The 27,191-nt window shown below is 42.3% G+C and overlaps 1 protein-coding gene across 1 annotated transcript; it reads left to right on the top strand.

Annotated features, from left to right (window-relative positions):
• Positions 1 to 1,773: 1,773 nt before the first annotated feature.
• PTX4 (pentraxin 4) lies at positions 1,774 to 26,793 on the top strand. Its single transcript, XM_082260012.1, has 3 exons — positions 1,774 to 2,143; positions 22,770 to 23,751; positions 25,967 to 26,793. The coding sequence occupies exons 1-3, from the start codon at positions 2,006 to 2,008 to the stop codon at positions 26,605 to 26,607; spliced, it is 1,761 nt and encodes a 586-aa protein (XP_082116138.1). The 5' UTR covers positions 1,774 to 2,005; the 3' UTR covers positions 26,608 to 26,793.
• The last annotated feature ends 398 nt before the right edge of the window (positions 26,794 to 27,191 follow it).

The raw sequence follows: 27,191 nt of genomic DNA, 5'->3' as shown, positions 1-27,191 counted from the left end.
CAGCCTAACCGCACACTCACCTGTCCACGGTCCAACGATGCGCCGTCTTCTCCCTCTCTGCTCTGCGGCGCCGGCATCACTGATGTGGGCACCCGGCTGTGACAGTTTGCGGCTTCACAGCCGGGTACGCACTGCGCATGTGCGAGTTGCGCTATGCGTCGTGATTAGCCGGCAATCTTCTGGGACCTCTGACATGTCCCAGAAGATTGCAGGGAGGGAGGGAGAGAGGAGAACTTCCGCTCAGGGCGCCGTGGTGCTCCGAGCGGAAGTGGGAGCGGGTACCTGTCAAAACTAGGTACCCGCTCCCTCCCCCCCCCAAAAAAAATAATGACATGCCAAATGCGGCATGTCAGGGGGTTAGGACTATTTAAAGCAGAAGTTCCACTTTTGGGTGGAACTCCGCTTTAAGTTTAAAATTCCCTTTTCAATTTCCTGTAATTCTCTCTTTATTGAGTAGACCCTATAATCTGATGATACGTAGGTGGAGATTAATTATGTGGAGTGGGTGGAGCTTCAGGGAAGTGGGTGTGGTAAGTAATTGATAGCTGTGCTGCAAAGTGTCCCTGGAATTTTTTTTCAAATGTTGGCAGCTATGATATATATATATATATATATATATATATATATATATATATATATTTACAGTATATCTACTTGAAAAAGTAATAAAAGTAATAATAATAATAGTAATAATAATAATAGTAATAATAGTAATAATAATAATAGTAATAATAAAAGTAATAATAATAGTAATAATAATAATAATAATAAAAGTAATAATAATAGTAATAATAGTAATAATAATAATAATAATAATAATAATAATAAAAGTAATAATAATAGTAATAATAGTAATAATAATAATAATAGTAATAATAATAATAATAAAAGTAATAATAATAATAGTAATAATAATAGTAATAATAATAATAATAATAAAAGTAATAATAATAATAGTAATAATAATAGTAATAATAATAATAATAAAAGTAATAATAATAATAGTAATAATAAAAGTAATAATAATAGTAATAATAGTAATAATAATAATAATAGTAATAATAATAATAATAAAAGTAATAATAATAATAGTAATAATAATAGTAATAATAATAATAATAAAAGTAATAATAATAATAGTAATAATAAAAGTAATAATAATAGTAATAATAGTAATAATAATAATAATAGTAATAATAATAATAATAATAAAAGTAATAATAATAATAGTAATAATAATAGTAATAATAATAATAATAAAAGTAATAATAATAATAGTAATAATAAAAGTAATAATAATAGTATTAAGCAAAAAAAAAAAGAGAGAATTTTGGTATGAGTGAACAATATAAAAAAAAAAGGCTGTGAACAAAGGGTTAGAAGAACTTTGTTTTGTTGCTTATTACAGCTCTTTTCCGAGGTTTTACGGAAAGCTTTTTGTTTATTTTGTGTTGATATCTTCCATTGTACGCTCCATGCTGTCCAGGATGCTGTAAAAAGCATGTGGTTGAAAGAGGAGCTCCTGGTATCTGTAAAAAGACTTAAAATAAGACTGACCTAGTCACTTTCATAGGCTGTCCCATAAATATCACTTTTTTTTCTGGAGCCCGGGCATACAAGACGCTCCTTCTTGCGTCTAAAATTGGCTCATTGGGAATAGTCCATGCGCCTGCAAAACCCATCTATTTGTGGATGGAAGACGCCAGAGCTGAGTGGGGGGGAACTGAGAGAGAAGAATCAGAGGAACGGTTCAGACCGGAGGAGAAGCTCGGAATTTGCACGTGAGATCACATAAAGGAACGATAAAAAAAAAAGGAATAAACAAGGGAATACAACTTTTGGGAAAATAATAAAGGAAGGCCATTTATCATTAAGAGGAAGTCTACTGGAAAGCAAAAGAGTAAGGAATGTAAATCGAGGGAGAAGAAAGTTGGAAGAGTCGTAGTCCATAGTACATATAAGAAGGATCTAAATTTCGTAGGTGATATCAAGAGGCAGGTGGACAATGATGATGGCTGGAGGTCACATCTTCAGGTTCCTTTTCTTGGCTGGTTTCTGTCTACAAAGCGTCTTTATGGAACAACGGCGAGTGCTGGAGCAAAGGAAGCCATTTTTTGAGAGGTTCAGAAGGCTGGAGGAACAGGTGAGGATTGGCCATGTTGTTCTTTTGATGTTATTGAACTTCAGGAGTCTAAATATGGTCAGGTCTGGTAGGAAACATTTTTTGTGAAAGCTTAACCACTTAAGCCCCAGAAGATTTTACCCCCTTCCTGACCAGGGCCTATTTTGCGATTCGGCACTGCGTGATTTTAATGGACAATTGCACGGACGTGCGACGCAAATTTGACATCTTTTTTTTCCCCACAAACAGAGCTTTCTTTTGGGGGTATTTGATCACCTGTGCGATTTTTTGATCATGCGCTATAAGCAAAAAAAGAGCGTCAATTTTGCAAATATAACAATATTTTTCACATTTTTTTATATGAAATTCCCAAAAAAAATGTAAAAATCAAAATGTTTTAACATTTTTGGCCAATTTGTTTTCTGCTACATATGTTTGGTAAAAAAAATCACAATAAGCGTATTTTGATTGGTTTGTGCAAAAGTTATTGCGTTTACTAACAAAGGGAAAGATTTTTGTCATTTTTGTTGTTTTTTTTTTTTAACGAGTAATGGCGGCAATCTGCGATTTTTTTTGCGGGACTGCGACATTGCGGCGGACAGATCGGACCCTTGACTGATATTTTTGACACTTTTGGGGGTACCAGTGACATTACTGCAGTAATCAGTGCTATACATATGCACTGTTACTGTAATAATGACACTGGCAGGGAAGGGGTTAACTTTATTGGGGAAGGAGGGGTTAAGTATGTCCCTAGGGGCGTGATTCTAACTGTGATTGGACACAGCTACTGGTGTAAGAACAGAGATCAACGGCCCTACATAGTAGAATCGTTTGATCTCCATTTTTACACAGGGGAGAATGACAGGCGGCTTTGTTTACATTAGCCGCCTGCCTTTCTCCCTTCACAGCGGACGATCACGAGTGACCGGCGGACATCGGGTCCGCTGGTCACACGCACTGACTTGTTAGGGAACGAGCCAGGGCGGGTGCGCGCCTCCGCTCGCCCGCTATTGGCTCACAAGCCAGTGAGAGGCTAGTGACGTACCGGTACATCACTTTGCCTCGCCGGGGCTGTCCGCCACAGTATATGTACTTGCGGCGGTCGGCAACCGCTTAAAGTGATTGTAAACCTCTGAAATATGAACAAAGCATATTTCTCTATAGTGTGTACTTGTCTAAATCCAGAGCATTAAGTGTAATTTCTCATCTGCTATCAGCATGAGTCACTTCTGACAAGTTATCCTGACACCAAGAGAAAAAAGGAGACAGGGGAGGGAGCTCCAGCACACAGTCTGTGGTTGACAGCCTCGACTCTGTTTTATTTGGAGGGGGGGGGGGTTGTCTCTTCCCTCCTTTCAGCTCTCAAAGCTCTCCTCACTGAGCTCTGCAGAGCGTGACTTCAGCTCTCCGCCCCCCTTTTTTTTTTGACCGATCAGACAAGCTTTATAAATTCTAGACTTTGAATGGCTGTTGCAAAAAGAGGACTGCAGATAAACAGGTACAACTTATGCAGGAGGATTTGTTTAATCTCTGTGTATAACAGAGGCCAGTCACTTCACTAAGTTGTATATAAGGGTTTACAACCACTTTAAGGCTGAAGTACAATCTGCTTATATTTTGACTTCCCTGATTCCTTCTTTCCCCCACCATCAACATGCTAATTAAATGTTTAAATCAAAGCGTTGCAGTTTTATTACATTTCTATTTTTAGACCAAGTGACATCATCACTGGGTCTCTGTGTTTCTCTATGCCAGAGATATACAAAATGTGTTGCAAAACTACAAGTCCCATCATGCCTTTGCCTCTGGGTATCATGCTTGTGGTTGTCAGAGTATTGCTATGCCTCATGGGAACTGTAGTTCTGCAACATCTGGAGGGCCACATTTTGCATATCCCATGCAATGCAGACTGATCAGGGCTGGTGGGAGGGGCTGACAAGATGCTCAAAGCTTCCTGAAAAGAGCCATCAGTTCTGATGCAAGCAGTGGGCTGGCTCTTGGGAGGAGTTATGCAAATATCAAAGGGCCCTCATGGGTGGGTGTCAGTCTGAAGGAGTGTTCCTAGTCAGACTATATTTGCATGCAGACCACCCTAGGTGATGCTGAGCTTCCATGATTAAAAATACTGAAATCCAATCAATAAAAGGGGTGGGCCGGGGCCAGACAGGCTTGGGGGGGGGGGAGCTAGATGATACTAGACATCCCCCAGCTAGGAAATGAGGTGGGCTTTATCTGACTTGTTGCATCTTCTAATGCACATTGTGAGAAGCTCACAGTGTGCAGTGAAATCAGAATAAGCAATCTGAGTACAGGAGAGGACAGCTGGAGACTGGAGGAAAGGAGAAGGTGGAGACTGGAGGAAAGGCATTTCAGATTTTTATTGCTGTCTGTGTCCCAGCTAGGAAGATTTAGTGCCGGTTCACATTGGTGTGATGCAAATGCACTGCGGGTTCCCTCATCGCACCCGACTGGCAAGCAGTTCACACTGCCATCTGCGAACTGCTGGGGGTATCAATACAAAGTTAACCACACCCCCAGATTAGTTTGCATATCGCAGTGCGAACTGTCAATTCAGACATGAATCGGATCGCATAGGTGTGAACACCCATGCGATCTGATTCTGGTGCGGACCAAAAAAAAGGGTCCTGTGAGACTTGGGTCTGAGTGTAATGCGAATTCACCCATACAATCTGTAAGGCTAAATTCGCATTGCATCGACATTGCATGTGATTTGCAGAGCAGTGCGCTCCGAATCACATGTAATGTCTGACATTGCATTTGTGTGACCCGGGACTTCACCTCTCTATTTCTCCTGATAAAAAGAAATTGACGGCGGGACTTTAAGGCTCCATTCACACTGCCGCGACTTGTCAGCCTGACAAGTCGCGTTCCCTCGCGGTCCATTGACTGCTACAGGACCCGTTCTAATAGGAGCGACACAAGTCACTCCGACTTAGAAAAAGGGTCCTGTACTACTTTGGGGCGACCTCGGAGCGACTTGCATTGACTTCCATTATGTGAAGTCCGTGCAAGTCGCGCCAAAGTCGCGGTGCACGGGACTTCCCAGGTCGCCCCCCGAAGTCGTGCCAGTTCAGCGGTCTAAATGAGGTGAGCATATGGGGCCAGTGATAAAAAAAATAATGTAAATATATAGAAAAAGTATTTTAAACCTTTATTACAGTTTGTTGGAGTAAATAATAAATAACATCATGCACCATGAAACACATGAAAATGCCAGACCTATTAGTCCCCATTCACACTAAGGCGACCTGTGAGGCGACCTGGTCGCCTCACAGGTCGCCGTAGGTCACCTTCCATAGGGAAGCTGTGGACCCGTTCTAATAGGAGCGACACAAGTCCGGAAAAAGAGTCCGGAGCTTCTTTGGGACGACCCGGAGCGACCTGCATAGACTTCAATGTTATGAAGTCCATGCCAGCCGCTCCGAGGTGGCGGCACGCTGCTCGCACCGCGACCTCGGAGGTCGCCCCCCCAAGTCGGATCGCCCCTGTGTGAACGGGGCCTTAGTGGTATTGCAGTACACGATACTGAAAATAATTAGTTACATAAATGTATACATAATAGCACAATGCATCTTGGTCTCAAAAATAAAAACATAATAGCATAATGCATCTTGGCCTCGACGCGTTTCGCGAGCTAACGCTCGCTTCTTCAAGAGTGGATGCATAGGAAGCATGTCTAAAGAGAAAAACATCAATATTGGAGTACAGACTAAAAATGATGGAAAAAATTCTGTGAATAATCGGGAACTCCATATCCCTATATACCCAATACTTACGAAATGGTTGGACTGGAGTCAAAAGATAGGCTTCTATTCGGTGGTGGTGGGATAGGTCTGACCCAGGAGCTGAAGGGTCCAAGCGGAGGAGAGCCAACATGGAGGCATATGGTAGGTAAGTGATAGGTGTGTAGGATGATAAAGTGTACCTTCCATATCTGTCATAAAAAAGTATGAGTAATAGCAGTGTAAATATAAATGATATTGTCTAATGTGTCAGAGAAATAAGGTAATATTCTTTTTTCCGAATTGTCGCTCTCTTATTGTTTATAGCGCAAAAAAAAAAAAAATCGCACAGGTGATCAAATACCACCGAAAGAAAGCTCTATTTATGGGAAAAAAAGGACGTCAATTTTATTTGGGTACAGCGTCGCACGACAATTGTCCGTTAACCACTTGCCTACAGGGAACTTTCACCCCCTTCCTGCCCAGGCCAATTTTCAGCTTTCAGCGCTCTCACGCTTTGAATGACAATTGCGCGGTCATGCTACACTGTACCCATATGAAATTTTTATCATTTTTTTCACACAAATAGAGCTTTCTTTTGGTGGTATTTAATCATCTCTGGGTTTTTTATTTCTTACAAAAAAAAAAAAGAAAAAATACAGAAAATTTTGAAAAAATAAAAGTTTTTCTTATTTTCTGCGAGTAAATTTTGAAAATAAATAAATGTTTCTCCTTCACTGATGTGCGCTGATGACGCGGCACTGATGGGCACTGATAGGCTGCACTGATGGGCACTGATGAGGTGGTACTGATGAGGAGGTACTAATATGCCGCACTGATGAGCACTGATAGGTGGCACTGATAGGCGGCACTGATGAGCACTGATAGGCGGCACTGATGAGCACTGATAGGTGGCACTGCTGGGCACTGAGAGGTGGCACTGCTGGGCACTGAGAGGCGGCACTGACGGGCGGCACTGATGGGCACTGAGAGGCGGCACTGCTGGACACTGATGGGTGGCACTGACGGACACTGACGGGTGGCACTGATGAGCACTGATGGGCGGCACTGATGAGCACTGATGGGCAGCACCATCAGTGCCCACACTCAATGCCCATAGTGCTGCTAATCAGTGCCCATCAGTGCCTAGATGAGCAGGCACTGATGGGCACTGACTGGCAGCACTATGGGCACTGGTTGTGGGCACTGATGGGGGGCACTGATGGGGGACTGATGGTGGGCACTGGTGTTATTTTATTTACCTGTTTTGTAATCAGGGCACTGGTGATCAGTGCCCTGATTACATTTTTCTTTGTCCCTTTACCAGTGATTGGCTCTGCTCCTTCCTCACACTGCAGTCAGTGAGGAAGGAGTGCTGGCGATGAGAGATGATCTCATATGTTTACATATGAGATCATCTCTCATTGCATGGTCCGATCACGTGGTAAATGGCCGCTGTGATTGGCCATTCACCACTATCTGTGATTGGCTGTGTCCAAGGGACACGGCTGACACAGATTTTCCCCGATGCGCGCTCGCGGGAGCGCGCGGGGAGCCTGTTACTGGGAGGCCGTTTAAAGACGGCCTCCCGGAAATTCGAGTCCGCGCTGCAGCCGTACTTCGGCTATAGCGCGGACCGGAAGTGGTTAAAGTAACGCATTGCTGAATCGCAAAAAAAGGACTGGTCATTAAGGGGGCAAATCCTTACGGTCCAGAAGCGGTTAATGTACACCTATTCTAAACCCACAGATCATATCATTAAAAAAGAAAAACCTAATAAGGGATTATTGTCATTGAAAACTACAGGCATAGGTGTGCGCACATGGTGTGGCAGGTGTGCCTGGGCACACCCTAATAATCCTATGTGGCGCAGATTCCCCCTGTTTAGACCCTAAAAATATTGTAAAAAAAATAAATAGAAATAAATAAAACAAAAAAAGAATTTAAAAAAATTAATGAAAAAAACTACAGTCACCATCCACTGCCCTACTGACACCAATCTCTGCCCTACGGACACTGTCAGTATATATACACATGCACACACACACATGTGTTTGAGCTTTGGGGCGCACACCCTAATGCAATAGGCTGCGCACACCTATGACTACAGGTTATGACAATCATAGATCCCAAGAGTTAGATAAAGTTTTATTCGTAAAAAAAAAAACAGTTAGTCGAAGTTAATTGCAAATCATTAATTTGTCAGTAAAAGTCATGCTTGGCCTCACCCCTCCTGAGGTCCCCTATTGGTCATCTTAGCCAGTGGGTGGTCTCATTGACCAATAAGACAATTTGGGTGGTGGAAGTATGACTTTAATGAGAGGTGAACATTGAATACAAATCTAGGTGGATCTCCTGATCATTTTGACAAAATGTTTGCTGGAGGTAAATTCAATTTAAACATTTTCGGCAAATGTGATAAGAATTGTCACAGGTCACTTTAAAGAGAACCTGTCACAGCTGGACTCATGCAGGAATCTGATAATTCAATCTCTGTGTTATATGATTGTACAGGCTTACCTATGAAAGATTTACACTAGATTATCAAAAGTATTGGGACGCCTGCCTTTAGGCCCCATTCACACTAGTGCGACTTGTCCCGTGATTTTGGACCGCATTATTTTCAATGAGCCCCATTCATATCTGTGCGTTTTGAAGTCGCACCGACTTCAAAGTAGTTCCTGCACTACTTTGCCACGATTTTAATGCGTTTTGAGGCATATAGCCTTGCCATTGCTTTCAAAATCGCGGCAAAATCGCGCCACAAAATCGCTGAAAAATCGCGAAAAAATTGCATTGCATAAGTGTGAATGGGGCCTCACACGCACTTTACATGAACTTTAATAGCATCCCAGTCTTAGTCTGTAGGGTTCAATATTGAGTTGGCCCACCCTTGGCAGCTGTAACAGCTTCAACTCTTCTGGGAAGGATGTCAGCAAGGTTTAGGAGTGTGTCTAAGGGAATGTTTGACCATTCTTCTAGAAGCGCATTTGTGAGGTCAGGCACTGATGTTGGAGAGAAGGCCTGGCTCGCAGTCTCTACCAAAATTTATCCCAAAGGTGTCCTGTCGGGTTGAGGTCAGGACTCTGTGCAGTTCAATCAAATTACTCCACCCCAAACTCGCTCATCTATGTCTTTATGGAGCTTACTTTGTGCACTGGTCCAAATCATTTGGTGGAGGGGGGATTATGGTGTGGGGTTGTTTTTCAGGGGTTGGGCTTGGCCCCTTAGTTCCAGTGAAGGGAACTCTTAAGCCCTCAGCATACCAAGACATTTTGGACAATTTCATGCTCCCAACTTTGTGGGAAGAGTTTGGGGTTGGCCCCTTCTTGTTCCAACATGACTGCGCACCAGTGCACAAAGCAAGGTCCATGAGCTAATTTGGAATGGAGGAACCTGACTGGCCTGCACAACGTCCTGACCTCAACCTGATTGAAAATCTTTGAGATGAATTAGAGCAGAGACTGTGAGCCAGGCCTTCTCATCCAACATCAGTGCCTGACCTTCTGTAAGAATGGTCAGACATTCCAATAGACACACTCGAAACCTTGTGGACAGCCTTCCCAGAAGAGTTGAAGCTGCTATAGCTGCAAAGGATGGGCCAACTCAATATTGAACTCTACGGACTAAGACTGGGATGCCATTAAAGGTCATGTGTGTGTAAAGGCAGGCGTCCCAATACTTTTGGTATTATAGTGTATATTTGCCCCATTTTACCTCTCCTGATTTATGGGGATCAGAGGTAACCTGGAATCTGACAGCTGCTATCTGTGAAATGTCTGACCTCACACAATGCACACTCCAATGCTGGGTGACAGTATCTGAGGTCAGGCAGTTGACATCTCTGTCTCTTTCACATGTCAGGTGACCCCTGTTCCTTTGATTGATTTTGCATAGGACCTGTCATGGACTTTTGAAGTGTAACTAAAGGCATTTTTATTTTAGGTTTGGTTAGAGTGGAGTGGGTGGTCCTTTTTATTGCGGTCTTTGACCCCGCTTGAGAGTTTCACCCTCTCTATTAGTTCTGGTGACCATTGTCTCTGACACAAAAAGATGGAAAATTCCAAACTATACAATTGGCATTGGAACGAGAGGTGAGAGGAACTGATCTGGTGGGGAAGCTTATCTAAGAGGGGATTCCCTTTAACTGAGAAGAGATTTCTCTGCAATAACCATTCAAAGAAATTTCTCCACTTGGGAAAAAAAAAAAAAGAAATTTCTCCACTTGGGAAAAAAAAAAAAAGAAATTTCTCCACTTGGGAAAAAAAAAAAGAAATTTCTCCACTTGGGGAAAAAAAAGAAATTTCTCCACTTGGGAAAAAAAAAAGAAATTTCTCCACTTGGGAAAAAAAAAAGAAATTTCTCCACTTGGGGAAAAAAAAAAGAAATTTCTCCACTTGGGAAAAAAAAGAAATTTCTCCACTTGGGAAAAAAAAAAAATTTCTCCACTTGGGAAAAAAAAAGAAATTTCTCCACTTGGGAAAAAAAAAAGAAATTTCTCCACTTGGGAAAAAAAAAAGGAAATTTCTCCACTTGGGAAAAAAAAAAAAGAAATTTCTCCACTTGGGAAAAAAAAAGAAATTTCTCCACTTGGGAAAAAAAAAGAAATTTCTCCACTTGGGAAAAAAAAATAATTTTCTCCACTTGGAAAAAAAAAAGAAATTTCTCCACTTGGGAAAAAAAAAAGAAATTTCTCCACTTGGGGGAAAAAAAAGAAATTTCTCCACTTGGGAAAAAAAAAAAGAAATTTCTCCACTTGGGAAAAAAAAAGAAATTTCTCCACTTGGGAAAAAAAAAAAAGAAATGTCTCCACTTGGGGAAAAAAAAAGAAATTTCTCCACTTGGGAAAAAAAAAAGAAATTTCTCCACTTGGGAAAAAAAAATTTCTCCACTTGGGAAAAAAAAAGAAATTTCTCCACTTGGGAAAAAAAAAAGAAATTTCTCCACTTGGGAAAAAAAAAGGAAATTTCTCCACTTGGGAAAAAAAAAGAAAGAAATTTCTCCACTTGGGAAAAAAAAAAGAAATTTCTCCACTTGGGAAAAAAAAAGAAATTTCTCCACTTGGGGGAAAAAAAAGAAATTTCTCCACTTGGGAAAAAAAAAAGAAATTTCTCCACTTGGGAAAAAAAAAGAAATTTCTCCACTTGGGAAAAAAAAAAGAAATGTCTCCACTTGGGGAAAAAAAAAGAAATTTCTCCACTTGGGAAAAAAAAAAAAAGAAATTTCTCCACTTGGGAAAAAAAAAATTTCTCCACTTGGGAAAAAAAAAGAAATTTCTCCACTTGGGAAAAAAAAAGAAATTTCTCCACTTGGGAAAAAAAAAGGAAATTTCTCCACTTGGGAAAAAAAAAGAAATTTCTCCACTTGGGAAAAAAAAAAGAAATTTCTCCACTTGGGAAAAAAAAAGAAATTTCTCCACTTGGGAAAAAAAAAGAAATTTCTCCACTTGGAAAAAAAAAGAAATTTCTCCACTTGGGGAAAAAAAAGAAATTTCTCCACTTGGGAAAAAAAAAGAAATTTCTCCACTTGGGAAAAAAAAAAGAAATTTCTCCACTTGGGGGAAAAAAAAGAAATTTCTCCACTTGGGAAAAAAAAAAGAAATTTCTCCACTTGGGAAAAAAAAAGAAATTTCTCCACTTGGAAAAAAAAAAAAAAATGTCTCCACTTGGGGAAAAAAAAAGAAATTTCTCCACTTGGGAAAAAAAAAAAAGAAATTTCTCCACTTGGGAAAAAAAAATTTCTCCACTTGGGAAAAAAAAAGAAATTTCTCCACTTGGGAAAAAAAAAAAAATTTCTCCACTTGGGAAAAAAAAAGGAAATTTCTCCACTTGGGAAAAAAAAAGAAAGAAATTTCTCCACTTGGGAAAAAAAAAAGAAATTTCTCCACTTGGGGAAAAAAAAGAAATTTCTCCACTTGGGAAAAAAAAAAGAAATTTCTCCACTTGGGAAAAAAAAAAGAAATTTCTCCACTTGGGGGGAAAAAAAGAAATTTCTCCACTTGGGAAAAAAAAGAAATTTCTCCACTTGGGAAAAAAAAAGAAATTTCTCCACTTGGGAAAAAAAAAAAGAAATTTCTCCACTTGGGGAAAAAAAAAATAAATTTCTCCACTTGGGAAAAAAAAGAAATTTCTCCACTTGGGAAAAAAAAAAGAAATTTCTCCACTTGGGAAAAAAAAAAGAAATTTCTCCACTTGGGAAAAAAAAAGAAATTTCTCCACTTGGGAAAAAAAAAGAAATTTCTCCACTTGGGAAAAAAAAAAGAAATTTCTCCACTTGGGAAAAAAAAAGAAATTTCTCCACTTGGGGGAAAAAAAAGAAATTTCTCCACTTGGGAAAAAAAAAAGAAATTTCTCCACTTGGGAAAAAAAAAGAAATTTCTCCACTTGGGAAAAAAAAAAGAAATGTCTCCACTTGGGGAAAAAAAAGAAATTTCTCCACTTGGGAAAAAAAAAAAAGAAATTTCTCCACTTGGGAAATAAAAAATTTCTCCACTTGGGAAAAAAAAAGAAATTTCTCCACTTGGGAAAAAAAAAGAAATTTCTCCACTTGGGAAAAAAAAAAGGAAATTTCTCCACTTGGGAAAAAAAAAGAAATTTCTCCACTTGGGAAAAAAAAAAAGAAATTTCTCCACTTGGGAAAAAAAAAAGAAATTTCTCCACTTGGGAAAAAAAAAGAATTTTCTCCACTTGGAAAAAAAAAAGAAATTTCTCCACTTGGGGAAAAAAAAGAAATTTCTCCACTTGGGAAAAAAAAAGAAATTTCTCCACTTGGGAAAAAAAAAAGAAATTTCTCCACTTGGGGGAAAAAAAAGAAATTTCTCCACTTGGGAAAAAAAAAAGAAATTTCTCCACTTGGGAAAAAAAAAGAAATTTCTCCACTTGGGAAAAAAAAAAAGAAATGTCTCCACTTGGGGAAAAAAAAAGAAATTTCTCCACTTGGGAAAAAAAAAAAAGAAATTTCTCCACTTGGGAAAAAAAAAATTTCTCCACTTGGGAAAAAAAAGAAATTTCTCCACTTGGGAAAAAAAAAGGAAATTTCTCCACTTGGGAAAAAAAAAGAAAGAAATGTCTCCACTTGGGAAAAAAAAAAAGAAATTTCTCCACTTGGGGAAAAAAAAGAAATTTCTCCACTTGGGAAAAAAAAAAGAAATTTCTCCACTTGGGAAAAAAAAAAGAAATTTCTCCACTTGGGAAAAAAAAAGAAATTTCTCCACTTGGGGGAAAAAAAAAAGAAATTTCTCCACTTGGGGAAAAAAAAAAGAAATTTCTCCACTTGGGAAAAAAAATAAATTTCTCCACTTGGGAAAAAAAGAAAGAAATTTCTCCACTTGGGAAAAAAAAAAGAAATTTCTCCACTTGGGAAAAAAAAAGAAATTTCTCCACTTGGGAAAAAAAAAAGAAATTTCTCCACTTGGGAAAAAAAAAAGAAATTTCTCCACTTGGGAAAAAAAAAGAAATTTCTCCACTTGGGGGAAAAAAAAAAAGAAATTTCTCCACTTGGGGAAAAAAAAAAGAAATTTCTCCACTTGGGAAAAAAAAAGAAATTTCTCCACTTGGGAAAAAAAAAGAAATTTCTCCACTTGGGAAAAAAAAAAGAAATTTCTCCACTTGGGAAAAAAAAAGAAATTTCTCCACTTGGGGGAAAAAAAAGAAATTTCTCCACTTGGGAAAAAAAAAAGAAATTTCTCCACTTGGGAAAAAAAAAGAAATTTCTCCACTTGGGAAAAAAAAAAGAAATGTCTCCACTTGGGGAAAAAAAAGAAATTTCTCCACTTGGGAAAAAAAAAAAAAGAAATTTCTCCACTTGGGAAATAAAAAATTTCTCCACTTGGGAAAAAAAAAGAAATTTCTCCACTTGGGAAAAAAAAAAGAAATTTCTCCACTTGGGAAAAAAAAAGGAAATTTCTCCACTTGGGAAAAAAAAAGAAATTTCTCCACTTGGGAAAAAAAAAAAAGAAATTTCTCCACTTGGGAAAAAAAAAAGAAATTTCTCCACTTGGGAAAAAAAAAGAATTTTCTCCACTTGGAAAAAAAAAAGAAATTTCTCCACTTGGGGAAAAAAAAAGAAATTTCTCCACTTGGGAAAAAAAAGAAATTTCTCCACTTGGGAAAAAAAAAAGAAATTTCTCCACTTGGGGGAAAAAAAAGAAATTTCTCCACTTGGGAAAAAAAAAGAAATTTCTCCACTTGGGAAAAAAAAAGAAATTTCTCCACTTGGGAAAAAAAAAAAGAAATGTCTCCACTTGGGGAAAAAAAAAGAAATTTCTCCACTTGGGAAAAAAAAAAAAGAAATTTCTCCACTTGGGAAAAAAAAAATTTCTCCACTTGGGAAAAAAAAGAAATTTCTCCACTTGGGAAAAAAAAAAGAAATTTCTCCACTTGGGAAAAAAAAAGGAAATTTCTCCACTTGGGAAAAAAAAAGAAATTTCTCCACTTGGGAAAAAAAAAAAGAAATTTCTCCACTTGGGGAAAAAAAAGAAATTTCTCCACTTGGGAAAAAAAAAAGAAATTTCTCCACTTGGGAAAAAAAAAAGAAATTTCTCCACTTGGGAAAAAAAAAGAAATTTCTCCACTTGGGGGAAAAAAAAAAGAAATTTCTCCACTTGGGGAAAAAAAAAAGAAATTTCTCCACTTGGGAAAAAAAATAAATTTCTCCACTTGGGAAAAAAAGAAAGAAATTTCTCCACTTGGGAAAAAAAAAAGAAATTTCTCCACTTGGGAAAAAAAAAGAAATTTCTCCACTTGGGAAAAAAAAAAGAAATTTCTCCACTTGGGAAAAAAAAAAGAAATTTCTCCACTTGGGAAAAAAAAAGAAATTTCTCCACTTGGGGGAAAAAAAAAAAGAAATTTCTCCACTTGGGGAAAAAAAAAAGAAATTTCTCCACTTGGGAAAAAAAATAAATTTCTCCACTTGGGAAAAAAAAAAGAAATTTCTCCACTTGAGAAAAAAAAAAGAAATTTCTCCACTTGGGAAAAAAAAAGAAATTTCTCCACTTGGGGAAAAAAAAAAAGAAATTTCTCCACTTGGGGAAAAAAAAAGAAATTTCTCCACTTGGGGAAAAAAAAAAGAAATTTCTCCACTTGGGAAAAAAAAAATTCTCCAGTGAGAAACAAGGAGAAAAAAGAAAAAAGAAAGAAAGACAGAATTTTTTTTTTTTATTCTTCCATACTCTACAGGGAAAGGAAAATAAGGTTCAGGCTTCAGGGGCAGTTCACACCACATGCAGTCCAGTGCGTTTTTTTTTTTTCTGCATCAAAAACACATGGATAGTAGGTTATATGGTTTTCAATGGCATAATTCACACCAGTGCTTGCAGTTCCAGTGCGTTCCAGTTTCAGAAAAAAAAGTAGAACATGCTGCATTTTTTCTGCACTGGACTGTACTGGAACACAGTAAAACGCATCAAAACTGCACTGGAACGCACCAAAATGCACCAAAAACGCACTGCAACACACATGTCCTTAATTAAGGTTAAGAAAAATGAGAGGGGAAAAGAATGCACCAAAAACACACTGGAACGCACGAAAAACATGTCAAAAACGCACATGCAGAAAGGTTTGCGGAACTGACCCGTAGATATTTTTTAAAGTGGTTCCAAAGGCAGAAGGTTTTTTTAACTTAATGCATTCTCTGGGTTAAAGTAAAAAATCTTCCGTGTACAGCACCCCCCCCCCCCCTTCCCTATACTTATCCATGCCCAATCTCGATCCAGCACTGTGCCCAAGAGCAGCATCTCTCTCCTTTCTCTCTCTCTTCTTAACGGCCATGGAGGCAGCAGCGGGAGTCATTGGCTCTTGCTGCCGTCAATCACAGCCAGTGAGCAGGGGGGCGGGGCTCAGCTCCACTCTGTGTGTCAATGGATACACAGAGCACAGCTCAGGATCAAGCCTGCCTAATTCCCACCATAGCAAGCGGCTTGCTATGGGGGCATTCAGAAGGGTAGAGGAGCCAGGAGTGCCAACAGAGGACCCCAGAAAAGGAGGATCAGGCTGCTTGTTATGGGGCATTCAGAAGGGTAGAGGAGCCAGGAGTGCCAACAGAGGACCCCAGGAAAAGAAGATCAGGCTGCTTGTTATGGGGCATTCAGAAGGGTAGAGGAGCCAGGAGTGCCAACAGAGGACCCCAGAAAATGAGGATCAGGCTGCTTGTTATGGGGCATTCAGAAGGGTAGAGGAGCCAGGAGTGCCAACAGAGGACCCCAGGAAAAGAAGATCAGGCTGCTTGTTATGGGGCATTCAGAAGGGTAGAGGAGCCAGGAGTGCCAACAGAGGACCCCAGGAAAGGAGGATCAGCCTGCTTGCTATGGGGCATTCAGAAGAGTAGAGGAGCCAGGAGTGCCAACAGAGGACCCCAGGAAAGGAGGATCAGGCTGCTTGTTATGGGGCATTCAGAAGGGTAGAGGAGCCAGGAGTGCCAACAGAGGACCCCAGGAAAAGAAGATCAGGCTGCTTGTTATGGGGCATTCAGAAGGGTAGAGGAGCCAGGAGTGCCAACAGAGGACCCCAGGAAAGGAGGATCAGGCTGCTTGTTATGGGGCATTCAGAAGGGTAGAGGAGCCAGGAGTGCCAACAGAGGACCCCAGAAAATGAGGATCAGCCTGCTTGCTATGGGGGCATTCAGAAGGGTAGAGGAGCCAGGAGTGCCAACAGAGGACCCCAGAAAAGGAGGATCAGGCTGCTTGTTATGGGGCATTCAGAAGGGTAGAGGAGCCAGGAGTGCCAACAGAGGACCCCAGGAAAAGAAGATCAGGCTGCTTGTTATGGGGCATTCAGAAGGGTAGAGGAGCCAGGAGTGCCAACAGAGGACCCCAGGAAAGGAGGATCAGCCTGCTTGCTATGGGGCATTCAGAAGAGTAGAGGAGCCAGGAGTGCCAACAGAGGACCCCAGGAAAGGAGGATCAGGCTGCTTGTTATGGGGCATTCAGAAGGGTAGAGGAGCCAGGAGTGCCAACAGAGGACCCCAGAAAATGAGGATCAGCCTGCTTGCTATGGGGGCATTCAGAAGGGTAGAGGAGCCAGGAGTGCCAACAGAGGACCCCAGAAAAGGAGGATCAGGCTGCTTGCTATGGGGCATTCAGAAGAGTAGAGGAGCCAGGAGTGCCAACAGAGGACCCCAGGAAAGGAGGATCAGGCTGCTTGTTATGGGGCATTCAGAAGGGTAGAGGAGCCAGGAGTGCCAACAGAGGACCCCAGAAAATGAGGATCAGCCTGCTTGCTATGGGGGCATTCAGAAGGGTAGAGGAGCCAGGAGTGCCAACAGAGGACCCCAGAAAAGGAGGATCAGGCTGCTTGTTATGGGGCATTCAGAAGGGTAGAGGAGCCAGGAGTGCCAACAGAGGACCCCAGGAAAAGAAGATCAGGCTGCTTGTTATGGGGCATTCAGAAGAGTAGAGGAGCCAGGAGTGCCAACAGAGGACCCCAGGAAAGGAGGATCAGCCTGCTTGCTATGGGGCATTCAGAAGAGTAGAGGAGCCAGGAGTGCCAACAGAGGACCCCAGGAAAGGAGGATCAGGCTGCTTGTTATGGGGCATTCAGAAGGGTAGAGGAGCCAGGAGTGCCAACAGAGGACCCCAGAAAATGAGGATCAGCCTGCTTGCTATGGGGGCATTCAGAAGGGTAGAGGAGCCAGGAGTGCCAACAGAGGACCCCAGAAAAGGAGGATCAGGCTGCTTGTTATGGGGCATTCAGAAGGGTAGAGGAGCCAGGAGTGCCAACAGAGGACCCCAGGAAAGGAGGATCAGCCTGCTTGCTATGGGGCATTCAGAAGAGTAGAGGAGCCAGGAGTGCCAACAGAGGACCCCAGGAAAGGAGGATCAGGCTGCTTGTTATGGGGCATTCAGAAGGGTAGAGGAGCCAGGAGTGCCAACAGAGGACCCCAGGAAAGGAGGATCAGCCTGCTTGCTATGGGGCATTCAGAAGAGTAGAGGAGCCAGGAGTGCCAACAGAGGACCCCAGGAAAGGAGGATCAGGCTGCTTGTTATGGGGCATTCAGAAGGGTAGAGGAGCCAGGAGTGCCAACAGAGGACCCCAGGAAAGGAGGAATAGGCTGCTTGTTATGGGGCATTCAGAAGGGTAGAGGAGTCAGGAGTGCCAACAGAGGACCCCAGGAAAGGAGGAATAGGCTGCTTGTTATGGGGCATTCAGAAGGGTAGAGGAGTCAGGAGTGCCAACAGAGGACCCCAGGAAAGGAGGATCAGGGCTGTTCTGGGCAAAATCATTGCACAGAGCAGGTAAGTATAACAAATTGCTTATTTTTTTTAAATATTAGGTTCACAACTACTTTAAATCTTTGTAATGTAGAAGTGCTGAACCATATGGAGATTATAATTCAATAGACAGTTTACAGTCCTAGAGGCTGCTCATCCAGTAACTGTAAAGTCTTGCAGGGAAAGTATGGGAGCACCACACCAGCTTGTTTAATTCTTTAAAAGATTTTAATTTATTTTGTAACATCTAACGTGTTTCGGGGGCTCAGGACTCCCCTTCATCAGGGCTAAAAACCCAAAAATGTAGGCACTTGGATTTAAAAGCTTTTTAAATCCAAGTGCATACACTATATGGTTTTTAGCCCCGAATAAGGGGGAGCGCTGAGCCCCCCAAAAGCATGGGCTGTTACAAAATAAATAAAAAATCTTTTAAAGGATTAAACAAGCTGGTGTGGTGCTCCCATCCCAACTGTTTGCTGTAACAGCTCATAAAGTGTGAGCTGGAGTTTTGCTTCAATTTATTAGCGTATTTAACTCTGCTAGTACATCTAACATTCCCCTCCCGCCAGACTGACATTGCTGCTGTCTAAAGGCACACCCATGTGCTCCTTCGTTCAGAGTGGGGGCACTCTAATACAGGCCAGATCACCAGGGAAAAAGCGTATAAATGAAAAAAAATACAGCCACCACATCTAATGATTTGTAAACTGTAATTGAATAAATGTTTGCTTTTGGGTTTAATTCCGCTTTACAGTTTTAGCAGTCAATAGGATGGGCATCCAAGAGGTAGTGTTAGATGGGTGCTGGATATGGATTTTCACAGTTTATCAAAATGTCGAAAAAATTCATTATTTAAAGTGGAGTTTCACCCATTTTAGTAACTTTAGATGTATGTAATCCCCTTTAAAACTACTTTTACCAATGGAAACTTTTTTTTTTTTTTTCGCTAAGAAATACCTTATTTTCTTCTTTATTCATCCTCTCCTCACTTCCAGGTCTGGCCGCCGATTGGCAATTACGTCATTCGGCGATTCGCAGGGGGTGCTGGGATGTATCTCATGGGATGGAATCTTGCATTATTACACAGGTGTCCTGAGCTGTACTGTATGTATTGGATTGAGGCCGTGCTCTGCCCCGCCTCCGCTCCACCTCCACCCTGCCTCCTCTCAGTGAGCGAGGACTGAAAGCATTATATCCTCACTGAGCTCACTGAGAGGAGGTGGGGCGGAGGCGGGGCAGAGCACGGCCTCAATCCAATACATACAGTACAGCTCAGGACTCCTGTGTAATAATGCGAGATTTCATCCCATGAGATACATCCCAGCACCCCCTGCGAATCGCCGAATGACGTAATCGCCGATCGGCGGCCGGACCCGGAAGTGAGGAGAGGATGAATAAAGAAGAAAATAAGGTATTTCCTAGCAAAAAAAAAAGTTTCCATTGGTAAAAGTCGTTTTAAAGGGGATTACATACATCTATGTAATCCAAGTTATTGAAAATGGGTGGAACTCCACTTTAAGTTGGCCTGTATTTAATCGGCCTGCATTCAGCAGCTCAGCACAAGGATGGGGACTCCTCAGGACAGAACATTTACCCGAGTTGAGGTATCCAGGTGTAATAGGTCAAAGAGCGCACCAAAACAAAAATCTTTATTATATAACCCATTAAGGTGCCTCATCCCTGAGTGATAATCCCTTAACCGCTGCCCCTTTAAATGTGAAATCACATTAACAATATAGCAAATAATATAATAAATAATATAATATAATAATATAATATATAATATAAAAATAATATAATAAATAAAGCAGGCACTGTTAATTAGTAATTAATCCAAGTGTAACATACTGCAATAAACCAAAATGTGCCAATCAAGTGACCACAATTCATCAATCTATTAATATTATAAGACCAACATCTAAAAATAATTAATAATAGCATGTGAAAAAAATATATATTAATAAAATAAATCATCAGTCCATATATGAAATATAGTGCTCTCTGAATGCTGCCACCCACACCAAAGTCTTTATTGTTCAATTAAGTACAACAAACAGGGCAAAAGACATCCAACGTGTTTCGGGAGCCACCCAATCTCCCTTCATCAGGGCTGGGTATAATGGCAAAATGTTAAATGGATAAAAAAAATCTCCTGCAGGCAAAGGACGTTATAAACAAAAGTCAGCGCTGGTGGTTCAGTGTAGAAGTGCTCCCCCATGAAAAAGTTGGCTGCCCTTTGGACTCCTAGGGAGTTTTGATTTGGTCTCCTTGGTTCATTGATTGCAGAGCAGATTCAGTCACCTCCTGTCTTGCTGACCACGCAGGATGAGAATTTCCCCAATGGCATCTGACAGCAATAAAAACATAGCAAACATTTCTAGCCTACTGTAAAATAAATGGCAGGAGCTTTGGTGATTTTTATAATGAATACACACAGTATACTAAACAGTAGTTATTTTGTAGGAAACATTTTTGTGATATCTTCCATTTGTGGCTGTGCAGAGGCTTCATTGTTGAAAGGAATTACTAGATGCCTTGAGTTTCATTACGCTTATTTTGCCTCCCCCACCCAAACAGCAGATATACAGATATTTTACTATTTTTCACTCTGCTGGAGGTCTCAGTAATCACAAAGAAGAAACAGGTGTTGGCAATGTTATTTGCCAATAAAATGGTTATTTAAAGATCTGATAAACTTGGAGCTGGACTGTAGCCACCTATAAATTTCAGCTGGACTAGCATTTACTCTGAAAATGTCATCCCTATGTTAATTCTTGACCTTTTGCTGGCTTTAATGTCTGTGCAAGAATAGGCCACTGCCAGGTTGTCTGGGTGCAGAGTGGTAATACAGACACTGGCCAGAGGAGTGGTTCAGGACAGCATGCCTTGCTCCCTCCGCACCACCTTCTCTACGCTCTGTAGAGGAGAGCGCAGAAGAAGCGAGGAGAGGAGTGAATGTGTAGAGGATGTGGAGGGGTGGGGAGGAGAGGATGTAGAGGGGATGTGGAGGGCTGGGGAGGAGAAGATGTGGAGGGGTGGGGAGGAGAGGAGATGATGTAGAGGAGATGTGGAGGGGTAGGGAGGAGAGGAGAGGATGTGGAGGGGTGGGGAGGAGAGGAGAGGATGTGGAGGGGTGGGGAGGAGAGGAGAAAATGTGGAGGACTTGGGAGGATAGGAGAGGATGTGGAGGGGTGGGGAGGAAATGAGAGGATGTGGAAGCGATGTGGAGAGGTGAGGAGGAGATGACGTGGAGGGATGGGGAGGAGAGGAGAGGATTTAGAGGGGTGAAGGGGGGGGGAAAGAGAGAAGAGGATGTGGAGGGGTGGGGAGGAGAGGATGTGGAGGGGTGGGGAGTAAAGGAAAGGATGTGGAGGGATGGGGAGGGGAGGAAATGTGAGAATATGGTGAGGGAGTGGAAGGAGAGGATGTGGAGGGGTGGGGAGGAGATGTGAGAATATGGAGGGGAGGTGAGGTGAGGGAGTGGGAAGGCGAGGAGAGGATGTGGAGGGGTGGGAAGGAGAGGAGAAGAAAGGATGTGGAGGGTGGGGAGGAGTCTGAGGAGAGGAGGTGGAGGGGAAGTAGATTGGGTGGGGAGGAGAGTATGTAGAAGGGTGGGGAGGAGAGGATGTAGAGGGGAGGAAATTAGAAGATGTGGAGGGGTGGGCAAGACAGGATGTGGAGGGGATGTGGTGGGTTGGGGTGGTGGTGGGGTGGGGAGGAGAGGATGTGGATGGGTTGGGAGAAGAGGAAAGGATGTAGAGCAGGCATGTCCAACCTGCGGCCCGGGGGGGCGCATGCGGCCCGGAACTGCAGGCAATGCGGCCCACTGCCCCCAGACAATGCTTTATTTTTTTTGCTGGGGAGGAAGGAAGTTTAGTCAGGGGCACGGCCACGGCGGCTTCCAACTAAGTGTAGGCAGAGGCAGCCTCAGAGGGGATCATCCACTAGTTGTGTTAAATTAGTGCGGGGGGGGGCGCAGCAGCTCAGGAAGGGCGCAGCGCCGTTTTATTACTTATATACCTTAACTATAGTATATATTTTATATGTGGCCCGAGAAAATTTCTCTACACTCAATGTGGCCCAGAGAAGCCAAAAGGTTGGACACCCGTGATGTAGAGAGATGGGGGGGGGGGGGAGACGTGAAAATATGGAGAGAAGAGGAGGTGGAGGAGTGGGGAGGAGAGGATGTGGAGGAGTGGGGAGGAGAGTAGAGGAAAAGGAAAGTAGAAAAGAGGAGGGAAAAGGATAATGGGAGGGGGGAATAGGGAAGGGAGGGGAGGGATGGAAAGGACTAGAAGAAGGCAGGGGAGGAGGTGAGAGACGAGGAGAAGAAAATACAGGAGGGTAGGGACTCACATTTCAGTAAATCTTTTTCAGGTGTAATTAAGTTTAAACTCATAGAGACTAAAGGGTGGTTGGATATATAGACACAATCTGACCACCCAGCATCTGTGTCTGCCAGTAAGTCCCTAATCAGGAAGTTCAGCTTGGTGCAGCATTTGTGTTTAACCTTTTATCCTATGGTTATTGGCATCTTTAGTTTTAAACGGTTACCCTATGTATAATTTATATGTAAACAATTTTTGGTATTGTTATCAATATGCACCATTCTTGTATGTGAGGACTGGTAAATTCCTCACAAATGAAATATATTTGTTATCTTGCAGCCTAAACAATAATTCCTTCTTTGTTGCAGTTTCGACGTTTTCAAGATATGACGTTGACTCGTTTACAAGGCATTGCCGAAAACTACAACATCTCCTACAACATCGATGCTCGTTTCCATCACATTTCTGACCAGCAGCGGTCACTGACAGAAGCTGTCAATGCTTCAAGTGACATGACTCAGCAGGAGTTGAATGGGGTAAAGTTTTGGCTAAAAAAAGTCCAAAAGAAAACAAAAAAGTTGGATTTGAAGATCTCTGCACTTGAGGGAGCCATGGCTGAAAGGAATAAGCAGATAACCAAAGAAAACAAGGCCCAGGATGTGGCGATGGCCAACTTTACAACAATGATTAGCAACCAGAAAAGGATTATTTACCAGTTGGTAAAAGACAAGAGTGAGCTTCAGAAAGGGATGGAGGTCTTTCGAGAGTCTGTCGAGAGTCAGGGCAGAAAAATTGAAGAGCTAGAAAAACAGCTACAGAACATGCATCAAAATGAAATTATACCACCAAACTCTTTAATGGTTCCAGAGATTAATCGTACCCCTGAAGAAAAACAGCCAGAGCAACTACAAAATGATCCAGGGCCAATAACTATTCAACAACGACTGCTAAAGCTAAAGACCAAGCATAACCAAAGGAAGAAGTTCCATGAGGAGCAGCTAATGCTTATACCCAGCAAAAACAAAATGGAACCCATGGCAGCTCAACATGGTGAGGTAACCAGGAAACTAGGTCCACCAGAAGAGAAGAAGCCTGATTTTCAAACTACACCAGTGCCGCCCATTACAATGGCGACACAGCCAAACCAGAGAACCAGCCTTCCTGAGTTCCAACAAGTGCTTGATCCTGTCATAGAAAATACTATACAGATATCAGCCCATCGTAGTTCTTTGGTCAGAGACACCAGACCACCTGGGGAGACAATTGGACCACTTCCATCTACAAGGATACCACCACAGACCACACATGCTTCAAAACTTGAAGAGAAAAGCACCAAAACTCCAGCCACTAGTAAGTCCACCATATGGCACTTTTCCACTGCAAGTACCGGCTCGGCTTTACTCGGCCCTGCTTGGCCCGGTTTGCTTTTCCACTGCTGGTACCGCACGGTACGGTGTTGGAGCGGTTCGGTACGGTACGGTATGGTTTGCTTTTCCACTAAAGTAGTACTAAAGTTAAGTGGGTGGGATAACAACAATTCTCTGACCAATCAGTGGCTAGTAGTGACTGCATGCAAAGGATTGTGGGATATGGTACCGGGTATGGTACCTCTTGGCACCACAATCGAGGTGGTACTGTTTTAGAGAGCCGTACCGTTCGGTTCCATGCAGTGGAAAAGCGCCGCCATACCGTACCGTACCGAACCGTTCCTACACCGTACCATGAGGTACCAGCAGTGGAAAAGCACAAAAGCAAGCCGAACCGTTCGGTTCCATGCAGTGGAAAAGCGCCAGAGTCCTTCATTTGTCAGAAACAACATTAAAATAACTCTGTAGCTTTCCTAATGTTTTTAGATGACTATAAAGTAAATATCTTTATAGAGCTCTTTGGATTTACTCATAAAACCCATTTCTTCTGTTTATTGTTTGTGATTATGTATTACATGGTGCCAACCGCTTTTACTCATCCCATACACTGCACATGTCCTACTTGATGCCTAGTAGGACAGCACAGTGATTGTCCTTCACTGGTCCTCATGTCTCTTGTACAGTTCTATGGACAGAGATTTGTCAATAGACTTTTACTTAAGGCTGCATTCACATGTCAGCGTATGGATCACGGCGCGATTCCGCCCGCGATCCGGAGATTATTGCAAATCGCGGGACGCCTGTGCGTTGCCCGTGATTTGCAATAGCACCCCAAACGCTGAGCGATGTTGCCGCGATTTCCACCTGCCGAATCGCGGTAACATCGCGCAAAAAAAAATTGCGGGACTAGAACCTTCAGGTCCCCAGTGCAAGAAACCATGAAGGGCCCCCCAGACCACTGGTCGGGGCCCTTCCCTTAAAGCCTGGGGCTCTTCCCACTGATCCTGGGGCCCTTTACTCTTGTTGCGGGGCCTTTTATTATGGTCCCGCAGCAGGACCCTTTCACAAGTTCTGCAGTGGGCCCCCTTCCTGCCATCTTGGGGCCTCCCCATGGTGGTGGAATGCCAGGGCCGGTCGCAAGTGTGACCTTTGCGATGCTGGAAGTTCACCCACTGGTGTCAGTAGTTTTTATTTTTTGGTATTTTAATTGTACTATTTTTTATCATTTCATTTTTTTTTTTTTTTTTTACAATGTCACTGACTATGACTCTGTCCATTCAGAAAAGGAAGGAGCTGGTAAATAACATATTTACCGACCCCTTCCTGGTTCTCTATTGTGACACATGCCCTGCAGCAGCCGTCAGGAGAGGGCAGCGAGCACAGTGGGGGGGGGGGGGACCAGGGGAGCACACAGGGGCCCAGAGACAGCAGAACACAAGTGAACTGAATAGGAGGAGTGGTGGGGGCAGCATAAGGGAGGAAAAAGGAGGACAGGGATTTCTCTACATGCTGCCCCCACCGCCCCTCCTATCCAGGTGTACAGGGGAGCCACACAGGCCCCCTGAAGCATGGGGCCTGGTTGCAATTGCAACCCCTGCAACCCCTGTAGTTACGCCCCTGTCCCTGTCAGAAGGGTAACCTGTTCCTACACTATTGACACGCGAAATGCATGCCAAGCCTGAAAGCCAGAACCTTAAATAGACATTGCCTGACCCAAGATGGCTGCCAGAGTCACATGGGGCAGCAACATCTAATCGGATAGCTTCCCCAGTGACCTAGGAAACCATAGAGGATCTAAGTTCTTCTTGACTTCCCTTCCAACTGCAATGCTGCTGCGGTCAGGCTCCACCCACAGTGGAGAAAATAGACTGCACCCGTCTACAAGTTAAAAACCCAACAGAGGTTATGATCCTTCACCATTCTATTCAAAACTGAAAAAAAAAAAGTTTGAGTATACGATTTACCATGTTTATTCTTAGCACAGGTTTCACCAGGCAGCTTGTTGGGGTTTATCAGTTTATCAGAATCAGGAGAGTTTTGACATGAAAATTATCAGTTACTCAGTCCTGTCTACCCAAGTCTTTTCTGCTTTTGATGAGACTATTTCACATTTTCTTTTGCAAGTATTGCTTGAATGTCTTCTTGTATTTGTTGCTCTGATAGTTGACTAATGATGTCCTCTAATGTTCTTGTTACAGTTTGCAATGTGCATTCCATGCTCATTTTCCCTAACTCATCCACGGAAAACTATGCCACCTTCAGAAAAAGCCTGAAGGAACCATTGCACGAATTGTCTGTCTGCAGCTGGGTCAAAACGAATGCCAGTTACCTGGGCACCATCCTTTCCTACGCCACAGAAGATAATGACAACAAACTGGTCCTGCATGGCAGGAATGGTGCCACATATGACTCTTTCCACTTTGTCATTGGTGATCCGGCCTTCCGGGAACTGCCGCTGGTTCCCTTGATTGATGGTAAATGGCATCACAGTTGTTTCATCTGGTCCTCCATCCAGGGCAAGTACTGGTTCTATGTCGACCGTAGACTCACGTCCACTGGATCACGGTTCCAGAAGGGTTATGAGATCCCACCTGGAGGGTCGCTGGTTCTTGGTCAGGAGCAGGACACCTTGGGTGGTGGATTTGACAGTTCAGAGGCCTTTGTTGGAAGTTTGGCTGGCTTTGCCATGTGGAATCGGGCCTTGTCACCTGGGGAGGTCTCCGGAATTGCTACAGGGAAAGGTTTGCCCAGAGGCACCATCTTAACACTGGCAGATGACCCCTTAATTCATGGAGCTGTAGAAAGGGTGGACTGTACCTGTTTGGAGCACTGTCCTTAGGAGTGCTATTCAATCAATTTGTATACATATTGGATATAATGGGGAGAAATGCGGTATTGCTAGGAGACTTGGTTCCAATCCAAAATGGTGGGGAAAGAAGAATACCAAATACCAAACCCTGTTTCATAAGGATCTTCCTTCCTGCCAGTGACCAACAGCAGTCCTATTAGTAAAACCCTATTAACAGAGTATAAGTGTTATTCTTACATATAGTATTGGAATGGGATAGACCAGTCTGTTTTGTGCAATCTCATCAAGCACCAGCAGGTGGCATTGTAGTCTCTTTGTCTTTGCTTATTGGGCAAAAGTGACTTAAACCATTCAAAATTTTATTTTTATTTTGAACATTTCTGTATCATCAGTCTGTCCTTGTCACTTTATTGTAACGATGAAGTTTTTTTTTTTTAAAAGACCCACTTAGGTTTTCTCATATGGTGTGTCATGAGTCAATATGCCTCTGCCCTGTTAGAAATGTTCTAGGCGGACATTAAAGTTAAACTGAAGTCACCGAGATAGAAATTCAGTAAGATATACATTGTACTAATGCTTTGTATCGTTATTATAGTCTTTACCTTAAATTTCCT

This window comes from Pelophylax lessonae, assembly GCF_965119305.1.
Source record: "Pelophylax lessonae genome assembly, chromosome: 6".
Taxonomy (NCBI): Eukaryota; Metazoa; Chordata; class Amphibia; order Anura; family Ranidae; genus Pelophylax; species Pelophylax lessonae.
The sequence above is the reverse complement of the archived record's forward strand: the minus strand, read 5'-3'. Positions and strand labels throughout refer to the sequence as shown.

What these genes read in the sequence shown, in the direction of transcription:
- PTX4 (XM_082260012.1), top strand. Translation starts at nt 2,006, where the DNA reads ATGATGATGGCTGGAGGTCACATCTTCAGGTTCCTTTTCTTGGCTGGT. An exon ending in TCAGAAGGCTGGAGGAACAG is followed by an intron (nt 2,144 to 22,769) that starts GTGAGGATTGGC and finishes TCTTTGTTGCAG; the next exon opens with TTTCGACGTTTTCAAGATAT. An exon ending in CACCAAAACTCCAGCCACTA is followed by an intron (nt 23,752 to 25,966) that starts GTAAGTCCACCA and finishes TTCTTGTTACAG; the next exon opens with TTTGCAATGTGCATTCCATG.